The 19,398-nt window shown below is 44.2% G+C and overlaps 2 protein-coding genes across 3 annotated transcripts; both read left to right on the top strand.

Annotated features, from left to right (window-relative positions):
* Nucleotides 1-3,952: 3,952 nt before the first annotated feature.
* Nucleotides 3,953-8,095, top strand: LOC116792947 (alpha-2,8-sialyltransferase 8F-like). Of its 2 annotated transcripts, XM_032700452.1 has the most exons (7): nucleotides 3,953-4,083; nucleotides 4,390-4,458; nucleotides 4,641-4,727; nucleotides 5,982-6,126; nucleotides 6,276-6,388; nucleotides 6,613-6,699; nucleotides 7,636-8,095. In XM_032700452.1, the coding sequence occupies exons 1-7, from the start codon at nucleotides 3,953-3,955 to the stop codon at nucleotides 8,093-8,095; spliced, it is 1,092 nt and encodes a 363-aa protein (XP_032556343.1). The 2 variants fall into 2 exon arrangements, 1 of the variants encoding a protein (XP_032556343.1); XR_004359322.1 differs by lacking the exons at nucleotides 3,953-4,083; nucleotides 4,390-4,458; nucleotides 4,641-4,727; nucleotides 6,276-6,388; nucleotides 7,636-8,095 and having other exon boundaries at nucleotides 6,108-6,220; nucleotides 6,613-6,702.
* A 2,724-nt stretch (nucleotides 8,096-10,819) lies between these two features.
* On the top strand, nucleotides 10,820-19,398 carry LOC116792958 (Ig heavy chain Mem5-like). Its single transcript, XM_032700463.1, is given in 7 exon segments — nucleotides 10,820-10,892; nucleotides 12,345-12,664; nucleotides 16,940-17,040; nucleotides 17,594-17,874; nucleotides 18,523-18,589; nucleotides 19,053-19,154; nucleotides 19,320-19,398. Coding segments are annotated over 7 exon segments (1,023 nt in total).

The raw sequence follows: 19,398 nt of genomic DNA, 5'->3' as shown, positions 1-19,398 counted from the left end.
ATGTGCTGTTAAAACAAAATATGTGGCTTTACTGTTGGTGGGGTCATAAGGGAAATAAACTAGGTACCACCAAGAGTGGAATTCCCTTTCCAATTTAGTTGCATTATCCCAGGATACCTTTTGAATTTAAGTGGGCAAGTTACTTTCCTCTCCTTCTTTAATAGTTAATGTCACAGTAAATTGCACTCACAACTGAGAAGCATGTGTGGTGCAGAATATGCTATAGTTACCATATTGATTAGCATAAATAAAAGAAGGGAGAGGTCTCCACCCTATGGATTGAGCTTGTTGATGTGCGAACCAAATTTAGTTTGTGCTGGCAATGGTTGCTCCTGCAAGAACGATGAGCTGTCCTCTGATGGCTAGTTAACTTGGTCTTCAGTGAGGGTGTGCTGGTATCAATTCTGGAAAGAGAAAACAACACAAGTCTTGGTGGGGTTTGTCCAGACAGGTTACCCCTTGGTGGCTCAAACTGTTTAACAGCTTGGAGTAATGACAAAAGTCCTTTTTCCCACTCAGAATATCTCTGTTCTGTCTCTTGAAATGCAGTTGAGTTGAATAGTAAAGATCTCTTTAGTCTGCCAGGACCAGTTTGGCCTTAATATTTCTCAGGTGAATCTCAAATTCTACTTAATGAAGTACTTGCTACACTGCTGCTGCTTCTTCCCCCACCTTTTTTTTGGGGGGGTTGGGGAAGGGGTCTCCTGCAATTAGAGTTGCCCTCCACTAGTGGGACACTCTCTGAATTTGAGTTACCAATTGCACAAAATTCAGCACAGCAGTACTTAAAGGTGCAGTGTTGACATTCAGTTACCTGCAGTAAACCATAAACCACATCTGTCCCTTTGGCTCTTTCACTGAATCAGACACAAGAATTGGAAGGGGGATGTGAGTGATCATAGCTCTTTTCTCCAAACCTGTCACCACCTAACCAATGCCCAAGATGGCAGCTGCTTGCATTGTGGCTGTTGGGTCTGCAGTGTTGGGTACCAGTGCTGACATAGTGGGGCCAAATCAATTAGAACTTCAGAAGTTCTGCCTTGAGCCACAGCAAAAGTCCAGCGCTGTGGTACACCAGCAGTCCTTGAATCAGGGAGTTCAGGCATCATGTGAAGTGAGCACACAGATGTCTCTGGGTTTCTTTCAAGGTTAATGTTCAACACACACACACTGCCTTCCATTGCTGAGAACGCTGAAACACAAAAAGTTTGCAATATGGACTTCAACTGCAAAGTGAGTAGTTGACATCTGCTTCTTACCCAGGAGCCATATATTAATCTTAGCAGCTTGGCAGATAACATTTGCTCCATTTACTCCAGTCTTTGCCATCCAGGTTGTACAACCAGCTCCTTGGCATCCAACTGTGTCAGTATTGAATGTGCTCCTGTATCTATCAGAAATTTAATTAACTGCTGATGAGAACTAACTGGAATTAGAATTATTATGTATACATTGATAGGATACCACTCGCTGGATTTTAGTATCTTCTCATTTATGGACATAATTCTCTTGCAAATCAGGCACCTGAATTGGATTGAATGGGGTCATTTTTGTTGTGTGATTTCCTGCTTCACTGTAAGGTGTAGTAGATCCAAGGAGAGCTGAAGGACATAAGGAACCATCATTCCCTAGTTCTCTGTTGTCTGGATCACCCATATGTTTCCATCTTGTGGAAGTCTGCTATACTTTTCCTGCAACTCTGATATCTTTGATATCTTTGGTATTCCACATACAGCACCACTTTAGTAGCAATTTGCTGACCATCACCTGTGTGTTCAGTTTTGGTTGGGGGTTGTAATGTTACTTCCTCACCATCAGAAGACTGTGCAAATATTATGCCTTTTTGTCAGGGTCATAGACCGCTTTACAGTCTTCCAGCTCCTTAATTGGATATAAAAAGTTATGGTTACGAGAGGGTATTTCTGCAAATGGTTCAGACTTTAAACCCTGCAATTCCCCCCTGTAAGATTTTCCCTCACCCCACATCCTCAAGCTTCTCCTGAGGTTGCAACAAGAAATGCCTCTGCCTGCAGCATTCTCTCCCTCTCATGACTCTGCTCAGCAGCAAGCGGCTCCTCTGCCTGCAGCCTCTTTTTTTTTACTGGTTGTTCCCAGCAAGAAGCAACTCTTTCTCCCAAAGGTGGCTTTCTCTCTCCTCATTTAACTGATCCTACAGTCTTTTCCCCAAATGCTGCAGAGGTCTGATCATTTCTCCCTCTGCCCGTTTGTTGGCATATTTCTCATTTTGGGCAGTGATTAAAGCCACTCCCAAAATTGCTCATAAAACTGCATTACCTTCCCCCTTTCATAACTTTTGTTCACTTAACACTACATTTACCCATTTAACCACAGCCTCAGGGTTACACAGATTTTCATTTGCCCATTCCAGGTGCAGGGGAGACAGGCAGGCATTATATCCTCTCAACTTTTCCGAATTCAGGGAGCTGACAATATCCTTACCCAGATCAAGGACCCTAAAGAGAATATTACTCTCATCTGAAAAAAGCTGTTACTTGGGAAAAGAAAAAAGAAAAAGAAGCCCAAACCTACCCTGAACAAGACTCACTCAATAAAATCCCCCAAAAAAACAAAGCCAGGAAACAGGCAGTGCACTGGCAGCAATGAAACCAACATTGTGATTACATTTATTTTGCTTGGCTGTTCTAGTTGGATCTCAGTTTCAGGAAACAGACTTCATAGTTGAGCAATAGTGGCAAAAAGATGTTTATTTTCCCTGTGAACAGGCCACTTCTGATCATATTACAATCCTCATAAAGCTATAGTTTCCATCTTAATAGAATCATATGATGAAAGATTCATAGGATTACAGAATGGTTTGGGTTGGAAGTTACTGCCAAAGATAATCTATTTCAATCCCCCTACCATGGGCAGGATATATTTCACTAGATCAAGTTGTCCAAAGCCTTGTTGTCCACATGGCCTTGAATGCTTCCAGTGACTGGGGTAACCACAACTTCTTTGAGCTACCTATTCCGGTGTCTCATCTCCCTCATTAAAAATATTTCATTTTTACATCCAGTATAACTTTTTTAGTTATAAACCTTTGCCATCACTCTTGTCACTACAGACCCTAGTAAAAAATCTTTCTCCATTTTTCTTACAACTCATCTTACACCATTAAAATACTGCATTAATGTCTCCCTGGTGAGTTGTCTTCACCAGTCTGCAAAACTGCAACTCTCTCAACTTTCCTTCATAGAAGAGGTATTTCAGCCCTCTGATTTTTGTGGCTTCCTCTGGACCTCTTCTAAGAGGTCCATGTCTTTCTTGTGCTGGGATCCCAGAGCTGTATTCAGTACTGCAGCTGGACTCCCATAAGAGCAGAGAGAATCATGTCCATCAACCTGCTGGTCATGCTCCTGTTTATGCAACCCAGCACACAATTCCAAGTGCACACTGACAGCTCAAGTCCAATTTTTCACCCACCAGTATCCCCAAATACTTTACCACTGGTCTGCTCTCAGTACATTGAATCATAGAATCACAGAATGGTTTGTGTTGGAAGGCACCCTAAAGATCATCTCATTCCAACCCCCCTGCCATGGGCAGGGACACCTTTCACTAGCCCAGGTTGCTCCAAGCCCCGTCCAACCTGGCCTCGAACACTTCCAGGGATGGGACAGCCACAGCTTCTCTGGGCAACCTGGGCCAGGGCCTCCGTCACAGGAAAGATTTTTTTCTAATATCTGATTTCTGCTCTCTGTCAGTTTGGAGCCATTCCCCCTTGTTCTGTCACTCCAGGCCCTTGTAAATAGTCTATATCCATCTGTCTTGCAGGCTCCCTACAGATACTGGAAGTCCAGAAAAATCTGAATTCTCTCAGCCTTTCCTTACAGCAGAGGTACTCCAGCCCTCTCATCAACTTCATAAGCCTCTTCTGGAGTCACTCCAACAAGCTGATGGCCTTCCTGTGCTTCATTCCCCCCTCCAAATGACAAACAGCATCACCAGGGAGGTGTATGTCAAGCCAGAACGGCTGAAGATGCACAAGTTATGGGTCCTGTTGCTGGCTGTAGCTCTAGTCTCATTTGTCTCCATGGGATTTCTGGTGTTGCAAAGCATGTAAGTGAGGGAGAGGATAGAGAACCTATGTTCCCCCTGCCCTGGAAAGGAAGTGGGAACATGGAGAGTGTCTCCAGAAGGCCTCCAGAGGAGGAATCAATAGGGTAGGAGAGGAAATAGGCGTAGCAAAAGGATGCAATTATGCTTGTTTCAGGTGAATATCTCAGGGTTGGGGTGGTGGCAGGCAGTGCCAGGAGATGGCCAAGGGGAGACATTGGGATACAGGACTGTTGGGGTGGAGCAATGGAGGAAAGCTGTGTGAGGACATGGTATTCTGGCTCAGTTTAACCCTTCGGTTTTTCACAGACCTGACGTCGATGTTCCAGAAGCAGAAGCATGTCAAGGACTATTGAGCAACATAACACAGCCTCAGAGGTGAGAGTCGTGGCTGCAAGTGTGCTGGGCAGTGGCAGATGGGCAACTATCTTGACAGGGTCACCTGGTGGCCTCAGTGAAGGCCCAGGGTGTAGGAAGGGATGCAACAGAGAGTCATTTGTTTTCAGCAAGTCTTTGTGAGAGCATTCAAGTCGCTTTCTTACAAGCTCTTTCTGCCCTAGGGTGAATGAGGTCTGGAGCCTGGAACACCTGAAATTAATGCAGAGCTGCCGCTGGAAGTTCAATGCTACTGCCTTGACCAAATACAGGTGATTCCCACCAGTCACAGAGAAAAGCTACTCAGTTCACCTACTTCAATAAAATCATGACCAAAGTGGTTTATTAATTTAATGATGACACATGCTTAACCCAAAATGGGTGAACTAGAAATTCAGGATCAAATATCAATAAGGAAGCACATAAACCAAAATGTTAAGACGCTTACAAAATTGTCAATATACAACTACAAATTTCTAAACACCCTTCTGCAAATAAGCCCAAGAAATTCTAATCACACAGAGCCACACTTATTGACACACTTACAAGCAAATCCTCCTCACGGCGTGTCTGTGTGCTCTAGGTTTGTGGGAACCTCTTTTTCTCTCCAGTACACAAGCTTGAATCCAGATATGCACACTGTCCATGCAGTGGGTCCCTGCTTGCTGCACCCAGTGCTGACAGGCTGCACGCAGGCTCTGCACAACATTTGACTGTGAAGCTGCTCTGCCTGGCCCTGGCAGAAGTTGTGCTGGTGAGGCAACTTCTGGCACAGCCAGATCAAGTTTTGGCTGCTGCTTTTTTTCGGCCCTCATGAAAAATGGTCATGTTTCATTCATATTTTGTTTCAGGTGACTCCTTCTTTACTCCAACAGTCTCTTGGTCATCTTCTTTTGCATGATGAGTTTTGAGTGAATGCCTGCCCAGATTTTTTTATTAGATTGATCCTTGCATGACTGCCTACACCTCCAATTGTATCTAAAGAGATGTTGTTCTCCAGGTCACATTGTCAGGATGAAAAATGCAGACACACCCATACCCACCCTCCTTGCATAACGCTTGTTACCCTGTCGCATCCCATATGCTGGCCTTTTATCTCACACGTCTAAGCTATGAGGAGAGGGCTTGAATGCAAGCGTGGGTCAAGAGTGAAGCTGAGGCTGAAGCAAATAAGAAAGGCTTTGGAACTGTGACTGGGCTACAGAGTAGAAAACAGAGAGAGAATACTCTGGAAGTGTGTGTGGATGAGAAGGAAGAAAATGAAGGATGCCTGGAGATGGATGAACAGAGAGCGTATGACAGAAGTTGTTCTAACTTGACACAATGCCTCCTTTGGGTTCCCTGTACTTCGCAGAGCTTGTTGTCCCTTTACACTGTGCTACTTGTTTACCTAATCCTCTACTTCTGCTTCTACTGCAGCACCTTGCCTAACCCTCTGTTCTCATTCTCAACCCTCTCCTTCTTTATCCTGTGGCAGTCCTCCTTCATTCTTCCCCCAGACTTCTGCTCACTCTCTGTCCTTACAGGGCAGAGCTGGGGCGCTGCTGCAATGCCTCGGCCTGGCTGGCTGTGACACAGGAAAATGCACCCCTGGACTCCAGACTGTTCTATGATGCGAGCAGCTCCAAGAGCTTCAAAGTTAGCAGTGGGTTGCTGGAGATCCTGCCAAAGGTAGGAGTGCTTTATGGTGGAGACTACAACTCACAGTCTGCATGCTTTCCTCTTGTACACCCTGGAGTGTGTCCAGTTGGAGGATCTGTGGTAGGTCTTTACTGTAATTCTCTAAGGATGAGTGCATTTCTACATGATATTCTTTACAGAAATCCCCCTTTCAGGATGGTCTCTACAAAACTTGTGCTGTAGTGGGAAATGGAGGAATCCTCAGGAATAGTAGCTGTGGCTCTAAAATTGATGAGCACGAATTCGTAATCAGGTAATTGCTGCTGCTCTCCCTCCATGAGACACTGGCCAGAGGAGGGAGCTTTCATGGGAATAGGGTGTTGGTAGAGAAAATGGAGACAGAGGAAATGTTCTGAGTGGGGTTGAAGGTGAGGGGCTGGGGAAATTGTGGATAGTATCACAGAGGGATGGGTAAGATCTCAGGATATCATAGAACATTATTTCTCATTTCCTTCCTTTGCTTATCACCTCAATCAGGTTTAACCTGCCTTCTATGGACTTCCCTGATGATGTGGGCAGAAAGACAAATATTGCCACTGTGAACCCAAGTATCCTTAACACAAGGTAATAGGTGTGGTAGTGAAAACAGAGGACAGGACTCCTTACTTTCTTTTCCCCCATATACTATGGGCTTGAAGAGGCAATGTCTTTTGCCTCTGCCCTGGGTCCCAGAAAACAGACAGGCCTTTGCTACCATGCAAGGCTTGTCCAAAAAAAAGCTATTGACATTTACTGACATGAGATTCTCCCCTCTGTGCAGAGGTATACAGAGGAATACTGCAAGCCTTGGAGTTATTTGGAGCAGAGTTTGATCAAGACTGATTGTTTTATCTTACTATTAGAGATTAATAGAATTTCCAGTTGTTCCAGTGAGCTGATCCTCTCAAGGGTGACATCAAGACGGGCAGAGGGGCTCCCAGCTGCTGCTGTTGGGAGGAGCTCTGATGGGAACTATTCAATCTCACCTATCTGCCTAAATGCTCTTCATATTTAGTGAAGAATATAGGTACTCCTTGTCCTACAGCAGACATGTAAAATAAGACAGATCAGGATGTGATCCAGCTGTACTTCTTTCCCTCCAGTGACTAAAAAAGACATTTAGGCAATTAGCTCAGATGTAGATATCTGTGTAGTAGATGTCTAAAAGCAGGTGGCATCAACTCTCTCCCAGCCCTCTGTTCCACCAGTATGGGACATCATTCTCCATGAATTTTGAGCTGTGGGACCATGAAGGTTTTTTATTTGAAGATCTCTTTCCAGCATTTTAACCAGAGCTCACTATCAAACTTTCTGGGTATTTTCAAGCAGCTCCTCCAGTCTGTGTTAGGTGCACCTGAGGATCTGGAACTTAGATCACCCAAAAGGCACGTAGTAAGAGAAAACAGAGGTGAAGAGTAAAACTGTTATTTCACTGCTTTGGGGCTGAATAGCATAAGAAGGTAGGAGGGAATGAGGATGGCGTTGGCAGAGGGTGACAGTCCCACATCTCTTGCCTCACAGGTTTCGTGGTCTGGTTGGTCGACGCCTGCCGTTTGTGAAGGCAGCATCTTCCTATGGAAAGACTTGGTTTCTCATCCCAGCTTTCTCCTTCCCTGGACTTAGTGATGTTTCTTACCGAGCATTCTATGCCTTAGAGGACTCTGGCTCCCAGTCTCACGTCATTTTCTTCCACCCTCAGTACCTGAGTGCTCTAAGCAAGTACTGGCGTGATCATGGTTTTCATGTCTATCGCCTCTCCTCCGGTTTCATTCTAGTGAATGCTGCCCTGGAGTTGTGCCAACACATTACACTCTATGGATTCTGGCCATTCTCTTTGCATCCAGATGGCCATTCCCTGCCCCATCATTACTATGACAACGTGCTTCCCAAAAAGAGCATTCACAGCATGCCCAAAGAGTTTGCTTACTATGTGGATATGCACTTCCACGGTGTGCTGCAGCTGCACGTGGGGCAGTGCTGAAGGGTCAAGACAAAGACAAAGAAACAGGGTCTAAAGAACATATAATTTTAAACTGAAAGAGGGGAGGTTTCAATTAGAAATTCTTTGCTGTGAGGATGGTGAAGCCCTGGCACAAGCGCTCCAGAGAAATTGTGGCTGCCCCATGTGGGGCACTGGAACACTGGAACACTTGAACACTGGAAGTGTTTGAGGCCAGGTTGGACAGGGCAAGGAGCAACCTGGTCTAGTGTCCCTGCCCATGGCAAAGGGTTTGGAACTGGATGATCTTTAAAGTCCCCTCCAACACAAGCCATTCTGTGATTCTGTGATTCTATGAACATGACTTCTGCTCTTGCTATTATCCATTCCAGGAACTTCTGATGGAAACACCTAGACCTAGATGCAAACCTAGACACTCTAAGGATGAAAAGTATTCACCTTCTCTTTTCCACATTGTTCCAGTAGAGGGTCATCTACTGGATGACCAGTAGATGGCATCAGATAATTTTAATTTTAATTAATTGGGGGGTGCTAATTTTTATCTGTTAGGGGTTAAAACATAATTATAAATTATTATTTATATATATAATTATATAATTAATTATCAATCAAATTATTATATATTATATATAATTATGATTATATGATTAATTATTAATTATTAATAAATAAATTATATTAATAAATTGCTAGTAAATTCCTTCCTTTCTTGTCAAGAATGCAAACTTATTAACTTATTAACATTTCAGAATTTGAGTACCTCCTCTCAAAAGCGTTCATTTCTCTAACACCACTAGTCAATAAACTATTCAACGCTTGCCACATTTTTATTATGCTTTGTTGGCTTCTGTTTGTTTTAATCAGGCTCAGTTAGCTGATTCTTTTATCTAGTTGTCTTACCAGCATTAGTCACAAAGCATTCAGTTCTACCTATTTGCCCGAGCTATGCAGTTAGTCGTCATTCATGCTGTTGCAGATCAGAGTTAATCTGTCAGTCCTCATTGTCTGGTGGATTGCCAGCTGCCCCAACCCCGGCAGTGTTCAAGGCCAGGTTGGATGGGGCTTGGAGCCACGTGGTCTAGTGGGAGGTGTCCCTGCTCACATCAGGGGGGCTGGAACAAAGTGGTCCTTAAGGTTCCATTCCAACCCAAACCGTTCTATGATGACATGATTCTATGTCCTCGTGACACTGGAGCCTCACCAGAGCAGCTCGTTGAATCTCCCGTGGAGGCTGGGTGTCATACCTTTGTCCTTCACTTGGGATCACAAAGCTCATATCCTATTGCCCCAGGAAGAGCCTTGAGCCATGCATGGGGAGGAGGAGAGTGATAGTCGGGGCTTGGCATTTGCCTTGGTAAATACCCCAAGGCTTCACACAGCATCAGAACCACCTACATGGTGCCTCTGCTTGACTCTCATCGCTGCCTCCAGTTTTCAGCACTAATGAGTCTGTGGAGAGGCTTCGTCAGTAAAGGCCCTCAGTGGGACCAATTAATACTCCAAGAAACCTCAGAACTTCATTCTGACTTTGTCTTCTTGAGCAATTTGTTTAATCTCCTCTCAGTAACTAATTTAGAACCAAATACACCCTGGGGCTCATTAAAATTCTGGAATTTTCTTCAAGTCTTTGAGAATTGTACAGATAATTGGAGAGGTTTCAGGGGAGTAGTGAATGATGAAGATTTCAATGACCATTTAAAAAGAAAGGATTTTTGCTTTTTAAGACTATTATAATGATTTTCCACTTTACAGAAGAAGTGATAGCAGCATGATCCAGAGGGTGTCCTAAGGAGTTCTGAGTGGCCAGGAAAAGCAGTCTCCTTGAGCCCAGACACTATAACAACAAACTTCCTCAACACCTTCCTTTTATCTGCTCCGTGGGACTTCCATCACTTTTCCTTACATCAGACTTCTCCACTGAAATCTGCAGCTTCAGTGGGATGTTACAGCTCCCGTGCACCAACTCCTACCTGCTTTCCTCAGAGAACTGACTGCACACAGGCACAGGAGGATTTCTCTCCATTGTAAACAAACAAAAGTTACACAAAATAAAACTTAATGAACAGGAAGACACTCCTTAACTGTATGCTAAGTCCAAACTGCATGTAGGTTGAAGCAGACTGACATATGTACTGAAAGTTCCTCTGAGCATTGGAGACACTGCATTTGTAAGAGTGATTTGTTCTCCAGAACACAGTAGTCTTTGGGAGAAGGACATTTTCCCCTACCTCAGCTCCTATCCCTGACATATTGCCAGGCAGAACACCTCAGAAGTGACAGGCAGGGGTCGTATCCCCTCATGTAAGGCAGCTGAGGGAGGGAGGATACCACTCCAGAGGAGAAAATCCTCTCCACAGTGTGGAGCTGTCCCCTTCCAGCCACTGCATGACCACAGTCATCTCCAGGGCCACAGCCCCTTACAGGAGGTTCAGAGACACAAGGGTGAGGGGCCCTGGGGAGGGAAGAGAAGTCCCTGCACTTCCAGTGCAGACTGAGCAGTACAAAAAAGCAAGTGTGGTTTCCTGCCCCACCCAGGGCAGCAGTGACGTGTGTACCCAACTCCCCCATGTTCAAAGGACCTGCAGCTACAAAGTGCCCAGAAAAGGCTGCAAATCTGCCAGGAGTTGGAAGGAAGCCTGAGCCTTCAGTGCTGGAAGGACAGGCCATTTCTCTGCTGACCCAAAGAGAGGAATGTGTGAGCTCTTCTCAGCCCCACAATATTACTTTCATAATTCTCGGTGCACCATGCAGATTCCTCTGGGGAAGCCTGCAATAGTCCTCTGGATGCTGGTCATCACCTTTTCTGCACTCCCTAAAGGTGAGAGCTCTCCCTTTCCTGGGAAGAGTACACAGACAAGGGGGGGGGTGGTTCCTCTGCCTGGGACATGTATAATTCCCAAAATACTTTGTCCTTTCCTGCCCTCCCATAGGATGTGTGCAGGTTGGAGGATGGATGTCTGTTATAGCCCTGCAGTACCCCACTGCCAGGCATAGAAGAGAGATCCACCAGTCCCAGGGCTAGAAGGGATGGGAGCCAGGCTGGGTCTTTGTGCCCTAGGCAGATCTGAGCTCTGCCCTGCCATGGTAACCCGACCCATCTCTGCAGACCCCCAGAGAATGCTCTGTCCTGCTGGAGGTGGGACCTGGGGAGAACCAGGCTGTAGCTGGAGGAGAAGGAGCAGGAGGTGATTCTGATGTTATGTCTTCTCTTGGCAGCAACTGCAGGAGGTAAGACAGGTCCCAAGAGGGGTCTCAGGAACACAGGGCCATTTTGAAGTATCCAGCCCGTGAACAGAGAAAGGTTGTGTCAGGGAATGGGGACATCTTTGGAGCTTTAACTTTCCTCTGTAAAAGGGAGAGGAGCAGGCTGTAGCAGCCCAGCATTCTCCTTTCCCCTGACCAAACACCCTGTCCCTGCTGAATGTGCTGTCTGTGGTGGTGGGGAGCAATCCTGAGAGTGTGACACAACAGGTGAAAGTGATGGGGGGCCTTTGAGCACCCTGCACCTATCCTCTTGTTGCTGTGGCTGTGGCCATGTGCCTTGGCAGGTGTAAGCTTTCAGGTGCAGCTGGTGACAGGTGGAGAGGGGCTGACAGCACCCAGGGGCTCATTGCACCTCTCCTGTGCCATGTATCTCCTACATCAGCCACAGTTCTTCCACACTGCAATGTGGGGCTGCTGTGGACACACAGGCCACCATCCCTAGAAGCAGCTCCCAGAGCACATCTCTGGTTTTGTGCATCCTGCACCCTCAGGACTCACTCTGGAGCTGCACAGTCTCACTCTGAGCAGACTTGGTATTTTCTAGGGGTAGGACATTTCTTGGGAAGGTTTAAGAGCCCCAATAGAAGGCCAAAAAGCTTCTTGTCTCTCTGGTGTTCATGGGCAACTAACAAACCAATTCCTGTGTGTCCACATCCAGCCTGTTCTCTGCACTCTCTGTGCATGGGGATATGTGTTCAAGCATAGCTGGTGAAAGGAGCAGGCAAACCAGGAAAGGCTGGGAACTCCACGCTCTCCTTCTACCAAGCTTCTGGATTCATATTTAAGATACAGCATTAACAAGCAATTACACAGGGTCTTGTGAGTCTCCTACCTCAGCAGTTCTTTGGTCTGTGGTGTCTGGACAAGCCACTGCCTCTAGGCATAAGTTCTGGAACTAAAGGCCAAAATTCTGGTTTTGTGGACCCTACAACCCCAGGATGGATTACTGCACCCATGAGCTTTCTCACAGGCACTCAAATCTCCCACCTGCCCTATGTCTTTCCAGGTACCCTTTCCAACATAAAGATGGTGGCATCTGGTCCTAAGGCAGGGAAGGTCTCTGGCTCATTCTCACTCACCTGCACTATAGAGGGAACAGCTCTGGACAGCCCTCGATATGACTGGAATTGTGTCCGTCAGACCCCAGGAGGGCACCTGCAATTTGTAGGCTGGATCTACCCTTTTGGGAATAACACAGGCTATTCCCTAACCTTCCAAGGCCGAGTTACCCTTTCTGCAGATAAAATCAAAAGCAAGGTCTCCCTGCAGCTGCATTCCCTTACAGCCTCGGACACAGCCACCTACTTCTGTGCCAGGCAGCACACAGTGATGCCACTGCAGGGAGAGGAAGCACAAAAAGGGGGAGGGACTGCAGTGGTGGCAGGGCCCTTTCTCAAATGACAGTTGACTGAACTTGCTCTGGGAAATATCAGCGAGACTTGGGATCGATAGATGTGGCCTCACCAGCGCTGAGTACAGGGGAAGAATCACTTCCCTGGACCTGTTGGCCACACTGTTCCTGATCCAGGCCAGGATGCCATTGGCCTTCTTGGCCACCTGGGCACACTGCTGGCTCATGTTCAGCTTCCTGTCAATCCACACTGCCAGGTCCTTTCCTGCCTGGCTGCTTTCCAGCCACTCTGTCCCCAGCCTGTAGCGCTGCCGGGGGTTGTTGTGGCCAAAGTGGAGGACCCGACACTTGGCCTTGTTGAACCTCATCCCCTCGGAATCAAACCATCCCTCCAGCTTGTCCAGGCCCCTCTGCAGAGCCCTCCTGCCTTCCAGCAGATCAGCACTCCCCCCCAACTTGGTGTCATCTGCAAATTTGCTAATGGTACACTTGATGCCCTCATCCAGATCATCAATAAAGATATTAAACAGAACTGGGACCAACACTGATGCCTGGGGGGCACCACAAGTGACCGGCTGCCAACTGTTCACCACCACTCTCTAAGGAATCACTAAGGAATTGTAGTGTCTATCATGGTGAGGAGAGGCTGGGAGAACCAGGTGGTTCAGCCTGGAAGAAAGGTTGATTGGGAAGCAGGGGATCCTCTCTGTATAAATACCTGACAGAGGGGAGTAAAGAGGATTAAGCCAAACTCTTCTGAGTGGTACCCAGGGAAAGGACAAGAGCAAATGGGCACAAAGTGAAATGCAGGAAATTCCACTTAAACAAAGCAAAAGATTTTTCACATCCTGGACCTGGACAATTTGCCAAGAGAGGTTGTGGAGTCTTCATATGCAAAACTCAACTAGACATAGTCCTTAGTGACCTGCTTTATCTGACCTTACTTTGAGCAGGGGGTTGGGAGTTAACAGTCTTGTAACATCCCTTCCATCCTCATCTATTCTTTAATTCTCTGTTTCTGGGTCAAATATCACCATCCCTTTCCACCACAACCCCTCTCCTCCCACCCAGAATCCACACAGAAAAAGAGGCAGTGATACCAAGGAAAATTAACCTCTGAAGAATTTGTGTATCAGAGACTTATTTTTCCTAGAGCATGGAAATATTAGAGATACAAATGATTTTAGGTACAGAATAATCTTAATACATAAGAAAATAATTCGACTGCATCTGGTTCTTGACATTCTTAAGAAAATATCCTACATTAAATCTCTAGAATTTTATTAAAAATATATCTGGAATCAAAATGTCTCTTACAATCCAAATTGATCCATATTCAGTGTCAGCAACTGTGGGCAATATTTCAGTAAGAGTTGTATTATTACCTTAATCTGCCATAAAGGTGATGCCGGCAATGCTATTATTAATAACTGTAAATGTGGTTTGATTTTCCAGCAACAAAAGGGCAGAGGAAGAAAAAGTGCAGCATTCAAAAGACATCAAAGAAGAGGTGTCACCTGACATTGAAATGAAAAGACAGTTTTTGTATGACTATTCACCACTGTGTGGACTCGGTGACACAGTGGTTTAAGGAGACTGAACCACCCAGCACAAACTGACTTCTGGAAAAGCCTGAAGGTGCAACTTACCCCACTTCCTCACGGCATCGTCTTCCCCCAGACAGCTGCATCCTGAAGAACACATCTGATTCTGACTGGGGTTCAAGCTATGGGACAATCACTATATGCCATGCCAGTTTTTCTCACACTCAAATACAGATGCTGGTTTCCAGATCATTTGATTTTGAACATACTCGTACCAACTCCAGTTCAGCAGATTCATGTTTTTACTTGACACACTTTAGAAGTTTCTAAGTTACACATTGTGTCCCCTCTACTTCACTGCAGAGAAACAATTGGTTCTAAAGAAATTTTTCGCTTCCCAAGCTACTTTAGAGAGATAAAACAGTTCAGTCAATTGTATTTGGTGCATGACTCTCTTCACAACATTCAGATGACTCCCTCAAATGCAAGTCCTCGAAGCTAGGTAAGAAGACTTCAGTTTCATGTGGCAGGTCTGGTTTTCCCTGACCAGATCATGACCCTACACTCTACTACTGAGCATCACCATTGAGATGGATCCCTCTATCTTCATCTCAGCTCACAGCAAACAGTGCCCCTTTATCCACCACCTCCATCTAGTGTTACAATTCTCCCACTCTTCCTGCCATTTCTCCTTCCATTCAGTGATTTAAGAGATTATGCATTAATTCCCTCTTGAACTGCATGATTAATGTTTTCCTCCATGGCCCAGATCCTTTCTTTGCCCATGACAGCTGCAGTTTCTTCAAATTCATTATATCTTCATGGACCACTGCAAGGAACACTGTCTGAGTTTCTGACAATGCCAGTGTACTTCACTATCAGAGCAAACCTAAGTTAATGCATTCATTCTTAAACATCTTCATGGGCTATAGATTAGATTGCTGCAGAATCTCCACTGCTGCTAAACACTAAGGAGGTCTTAGAGCCTGCCTGAAGTCACCCAGGCAACTCATAGCTTCTGGGAAGAGAGGAGGGCCATTTCCAGTGTGGCCTCTTCATGCTCTGGTCATCTTAGAGGTCCCCTCCCTCCTCCTTTTTGGTGTATGTTTATTAATCCTCATGGCCAATTTTCAGCACTGCTTTAGTGGAGGACCAGACCAGCACTTTTGCACCTTTTCCCCTTGCTGTCCCTGTCACTTGGGTAGAAAAATCCTATACTAGCTCACAATTGCCTTATAATCTCCCACCACATATGATTTTTTTTTCAGGATGTTAATATATTTCCCTTCTTCCTGGCCTTCTCCAGCTTGACAGCAGTTAGAGATTGGTATTAAATTGTATTTCCTTGGTATACCACCTGTACCCAAGTTTTCTTTTTCCTTATAAGTTGTTAATATGAGTTTAGCTTAGAGCTGCTACCTCAGGGTAAGAGAACTACAACATGTCCTTTTAAGCATTGTCTGGGGTAGGGGAAGAGGTACCCATGCACTTACCCTACTGCGAATATGACATGATTCATGTTTCAATTAAACATAATTTGCTTGTATCATGTGGCTGTGTTTCCATCCTTGCATTGCAAAGTTACCTTTTATAGCATCTTCAATAACAGTCAGGCAAGATTTCACCACCACAACTTCCCTTCTAACACTGAAGTGGCAGCTGCTTTGCTGTCCAGCCTACATATGAAGGATATATTCAAGCGAAATTTATCTTTCCTTGCATTTAATGTTTCACCCAAGCCCTTAGTTTCAGGTGGCACTAAGGATGCAGAACTTGCCCATTGTGCAGGATTTGGTCAATCCTCTTTGCACCACCCAGAGCAAAATCCTTGTTTAATAACTCCTCACACAGAAGAATGTATCTCTGCCTAGTAAAGAACAATAATTTCTTTTTAATTTTTTAAAGTACGAAAAGCAGGATAAAGACTTCCTGAGGCAGCAAATGATCCTCACACTGGTCCATCCAGAAAGATAACAAATCTAAAACCCCAGATTAAGTGTATTCCTTTTCTTCCTGGGCAACAAAATCAGAGCATAAAGAATACAAAAACAACATCAAAAAAGTCCCATGTCTGTAACTCTGAAGAATTTTGCTAATTGCTGTAGAATAATACTCAGACTTTAGTCATGAGACTAAAATCTGAGCCTTACCAGACAAACATTATAATCCTTCATTATAATCTTACAGGTTCAAATCTCTTTTCTTTCCACCTTCAGATCCCTATTTTAAAGTCCATGTGATTTCTTATGTGGTGTATAGGGCATATAACTCCAAGTCTCACATGAAACACTGTACAGGAAAAGGGAAGGAAGCAGCACTTTTTGTAACTCAGTATATCACTGTGCTGAGAACTTGGGGTAGCTCACAGTGGCACAAATGCCCTAAGGTCTCATTCAAAAACCTCAGATTACCAAAGGAACAATACATTTTGAAGAAAGAATGGGAAAAGGAAATATAGTGAAGAAGAGAACTGCAGAATTCCTAGGAGTACTTATTCTGGAAGTATATTGCTTATTGAGATAATAGAAGAGAGAAGGGTTTTAAAAGCTTTGGCCTGGATCAAGTTGTTTAAAATCACTCTACAATGAAATTATTGTTTTCTGCCCTCAGGATTTTGCTGATTTTTGAGCACTTTCATTGCTGTCCGTATATGGATCCTTTGGACAACTCTGGCATTTTATTGTCTGGTTTTATACACCTTTAGAGTATGGTGAGGAAGGTGGGTTTATTTGACTATGTGCAAACAGTGTGGCAACAGACAAGCTCGTATTTGGAACGGGAACAACTTTTTCAGTTGAGCCAAGTAAGTTCCACTTGTTTTACTAATAACATATTTCTGAAGTCTTCTCTCCCTGTGTATTATGGTTAAGCCTTTCAGCCTCATCAAGTGAAGCATTTTTGGGTAATTAAAAAAGAACACTAAAAACTTTTAATATATATCATACGTATCAAGCATATTAAGCTACTCTTGAAGTAAATAATGTTCTTAGTATTTAATTTTTTTAATTAGAAATTAATATGATAATTTCTGTTATATTCTTAAAACTTCCCTCCCTCATTTCAAGGTCCCTCAGTTAAATATATATGTGTGTGTGTGTGTGTGTATATGTATATGAGGACAAGTTTAGGAGTCCAAGAGATTAGAAGCTCCAATGAAAATCCCACCCTTATACTCCCTTTCCATCTTTGATCTCCTCTATGGCAAACAGAAGGAAGAAATAAACATAGAAAGACACTCAGCTGTCAGGGGACAGATGTGGCTGGACTGTATCTGAACTACTCATGATTTAGCTCTCAGAAAAGCATGCAGAAAAATGAAGTCAACACAAAACAATGCTTCTTTTTTTTTTTTTCAGAGAGTCAAAAAGAATCTGCCCCAGAAGTCATTGTGCTCAAATCAGAGAAGCTTAAACAACATGACAACAAACTGAACACGGCTTGTTTGGCGAGGTCTTTCTACCCTGAGAACATCAGCCTTGATGTGCCTGAGAGTGTTGTTTTGTATGACCTGAAGGCACCTCTGGTCACGGCTGGGGGGATGTACAGCACCATGAAGGTCGTTGGAGTGGAGCCAGATGCAGAGGTGACCTGCAAGGCTACGCACAAAGGGAACAGGAGCAAAGCCAGCACAACTCTGCCAGGTACAGTGCTGTTGTCCAAGTGCCACATGACTCTGGAAGATGCATCTTCCACGATTTTTTCCTGCCCTTTGAGGATCTAGCAAGGAAAAGTGCAGTCAGAAAGATATTTAGGCACTTAGGTGAAGACAAGATATTTAAAAGCACTTAGCATATGTGACCTTAATTCAACTATTAAAGCACAACAAACAACTAAACCAACATAAACTTTCTCCATCCCCAAAAAGAATAAAAACAACCCTCTAATATTTGTGAGTCTAACTTTATCTAAGAGAAAATAGTTGAAGGGACATGGGTACACATGCCTGCTAGAAGAAAGCTTGAAATAACTTCTATGAAAAACACAAAATAAAAAAGGACATATGATTGTTCCCCAGATATTTTGATTACCTTTTGATCGTTTTTTAAATTGTTGTTTTCCTTCAAAAGGGAGAGAAAAGTAAAACTCAACAATCCTGAGGAGGGGGGTTTCTGCAATCACATATAGAAAGCTAATTTTTCTCTTCAAGTTAATAATTAATTAATGACCTGCCACCTGATTCTCCAATACTGCTTAACTACTGCTGGGAAAAGAACTATAGGTATGTTTTGTGCAATTCTTGTTTTGTATAGTTTGGATACAATTTATAGAGTCTGTCTATCATTTGACAGAAGAGAAAACTGAAGAATTTGGAACAGTTAATGATTGCAGCATTACAGATGCTTCTAAAAGAGGTGAGTTGCCTAAAGGAACATCAGAATACAGTTGCTTTATTGGGGATTCAGTAACAATGTAGGAAAGTGCACTGCCTTTGGTAGAGAAATGCCTGAATTGGAGATACTTATTAACCTGCACTTTATCAAGCTTATTAAACTGCACTTTCTGCAGACTCAATATCAAAACATGAATAACTGCTTTCTCCTGTGCAGAAATGTCAGAATTGGAAATACTTATTGAGAAATGACCTTCAGGTTAACAGACTAGATAGATGACAAATTCCCATGGAATAAAACAGCAATGGGAAGTCCATTCTCCTCTCTTCTCTGCACTTGTTACATTCCTCTCTCATATTTTCCCCAGTTCCTGCATCCCTCATCTGGCTATAATGTGTGGATTTTCCTTCTTTTTTGGGGGTGAGTGGGGCAGGGTGGGGTTAATATCAAGATGACGCTTTCTTCCCTCTTCTTCTTTTTAAAGCAAGTGTCAAAACAAACGCACTCTTCATGGCTGTTTTGGCTTTGAGAGTCCTGCTGGCAAAGAGCATCATCTTCAATGCACTCATGAGTATCAAGCTGTTCCTCTTCTGAGGTAGGAAACACATCATTCAGTCCCTGGGAACACGGGAGGCAAGACCAAAGAGTGGCCATTTGCATCCTTCTGTAACCCCACAAGGAGTGACATCCATTCAGCTGTTCCTGTTTCCACTGGATGAGTTAATTTATCCTCCAAATTGCACCTTATCCCCAAATCAGGCTAATCCAGAGCATCTCAGGTTCTATTAGAAATCTGTGGGTTGTTTCAAGTGGCAAAGCACAAAGTCTGGGTAA

Source organism: Chiroxiphia lanceolata, chromosome 12 (genome assembly GCF_009829145.1).
Source record: "Chiroxiphia lanceolata isolate bChiLan1 chromosome 12, bChiLan1.pri, whole genome shotgun sequence".
Taxonomy (NCBI): domain Eukaryota; kingdom Metazoa; phylum Chordata; class Aves; order Passeriformes; family Pipridae; genus Chiroxiphia; species Chiroxiphia lanceolata.
The sequence above is the reverse complement of the archived record's forward strand: the minus strand, read 5'-3'. Positions and strand labels throughout refer to the sequence as shown.

What these genes read in the sequence shown, in the direction of transcription:
- LOC116792947 (XM_032700452.1), top strand. Translation starts at nt 3,953, where the DNA reads ATGACAAACAGCATCACCAGGGAGGTGTATGTCAAGCCAGAACGGCTG. An exon ending in ACTGCCTTGACCAAATACAG is followed by an intron (nt 4,728 to 5,981) that starts GTGATTCCCACC and finishes CTGTCCTTACAG; the next exon opens with GGCAGAGCTGGGGCGCTGCT. An exon ending in GAGCACGAATTCGTAATCAG is followed by an intron (nt 6,389 to 6,612) that starts GTAATTGCTGCT and finishes CACCTCAATCAG; the next exon opens with GTTTAACCTGCCTTCTATGG.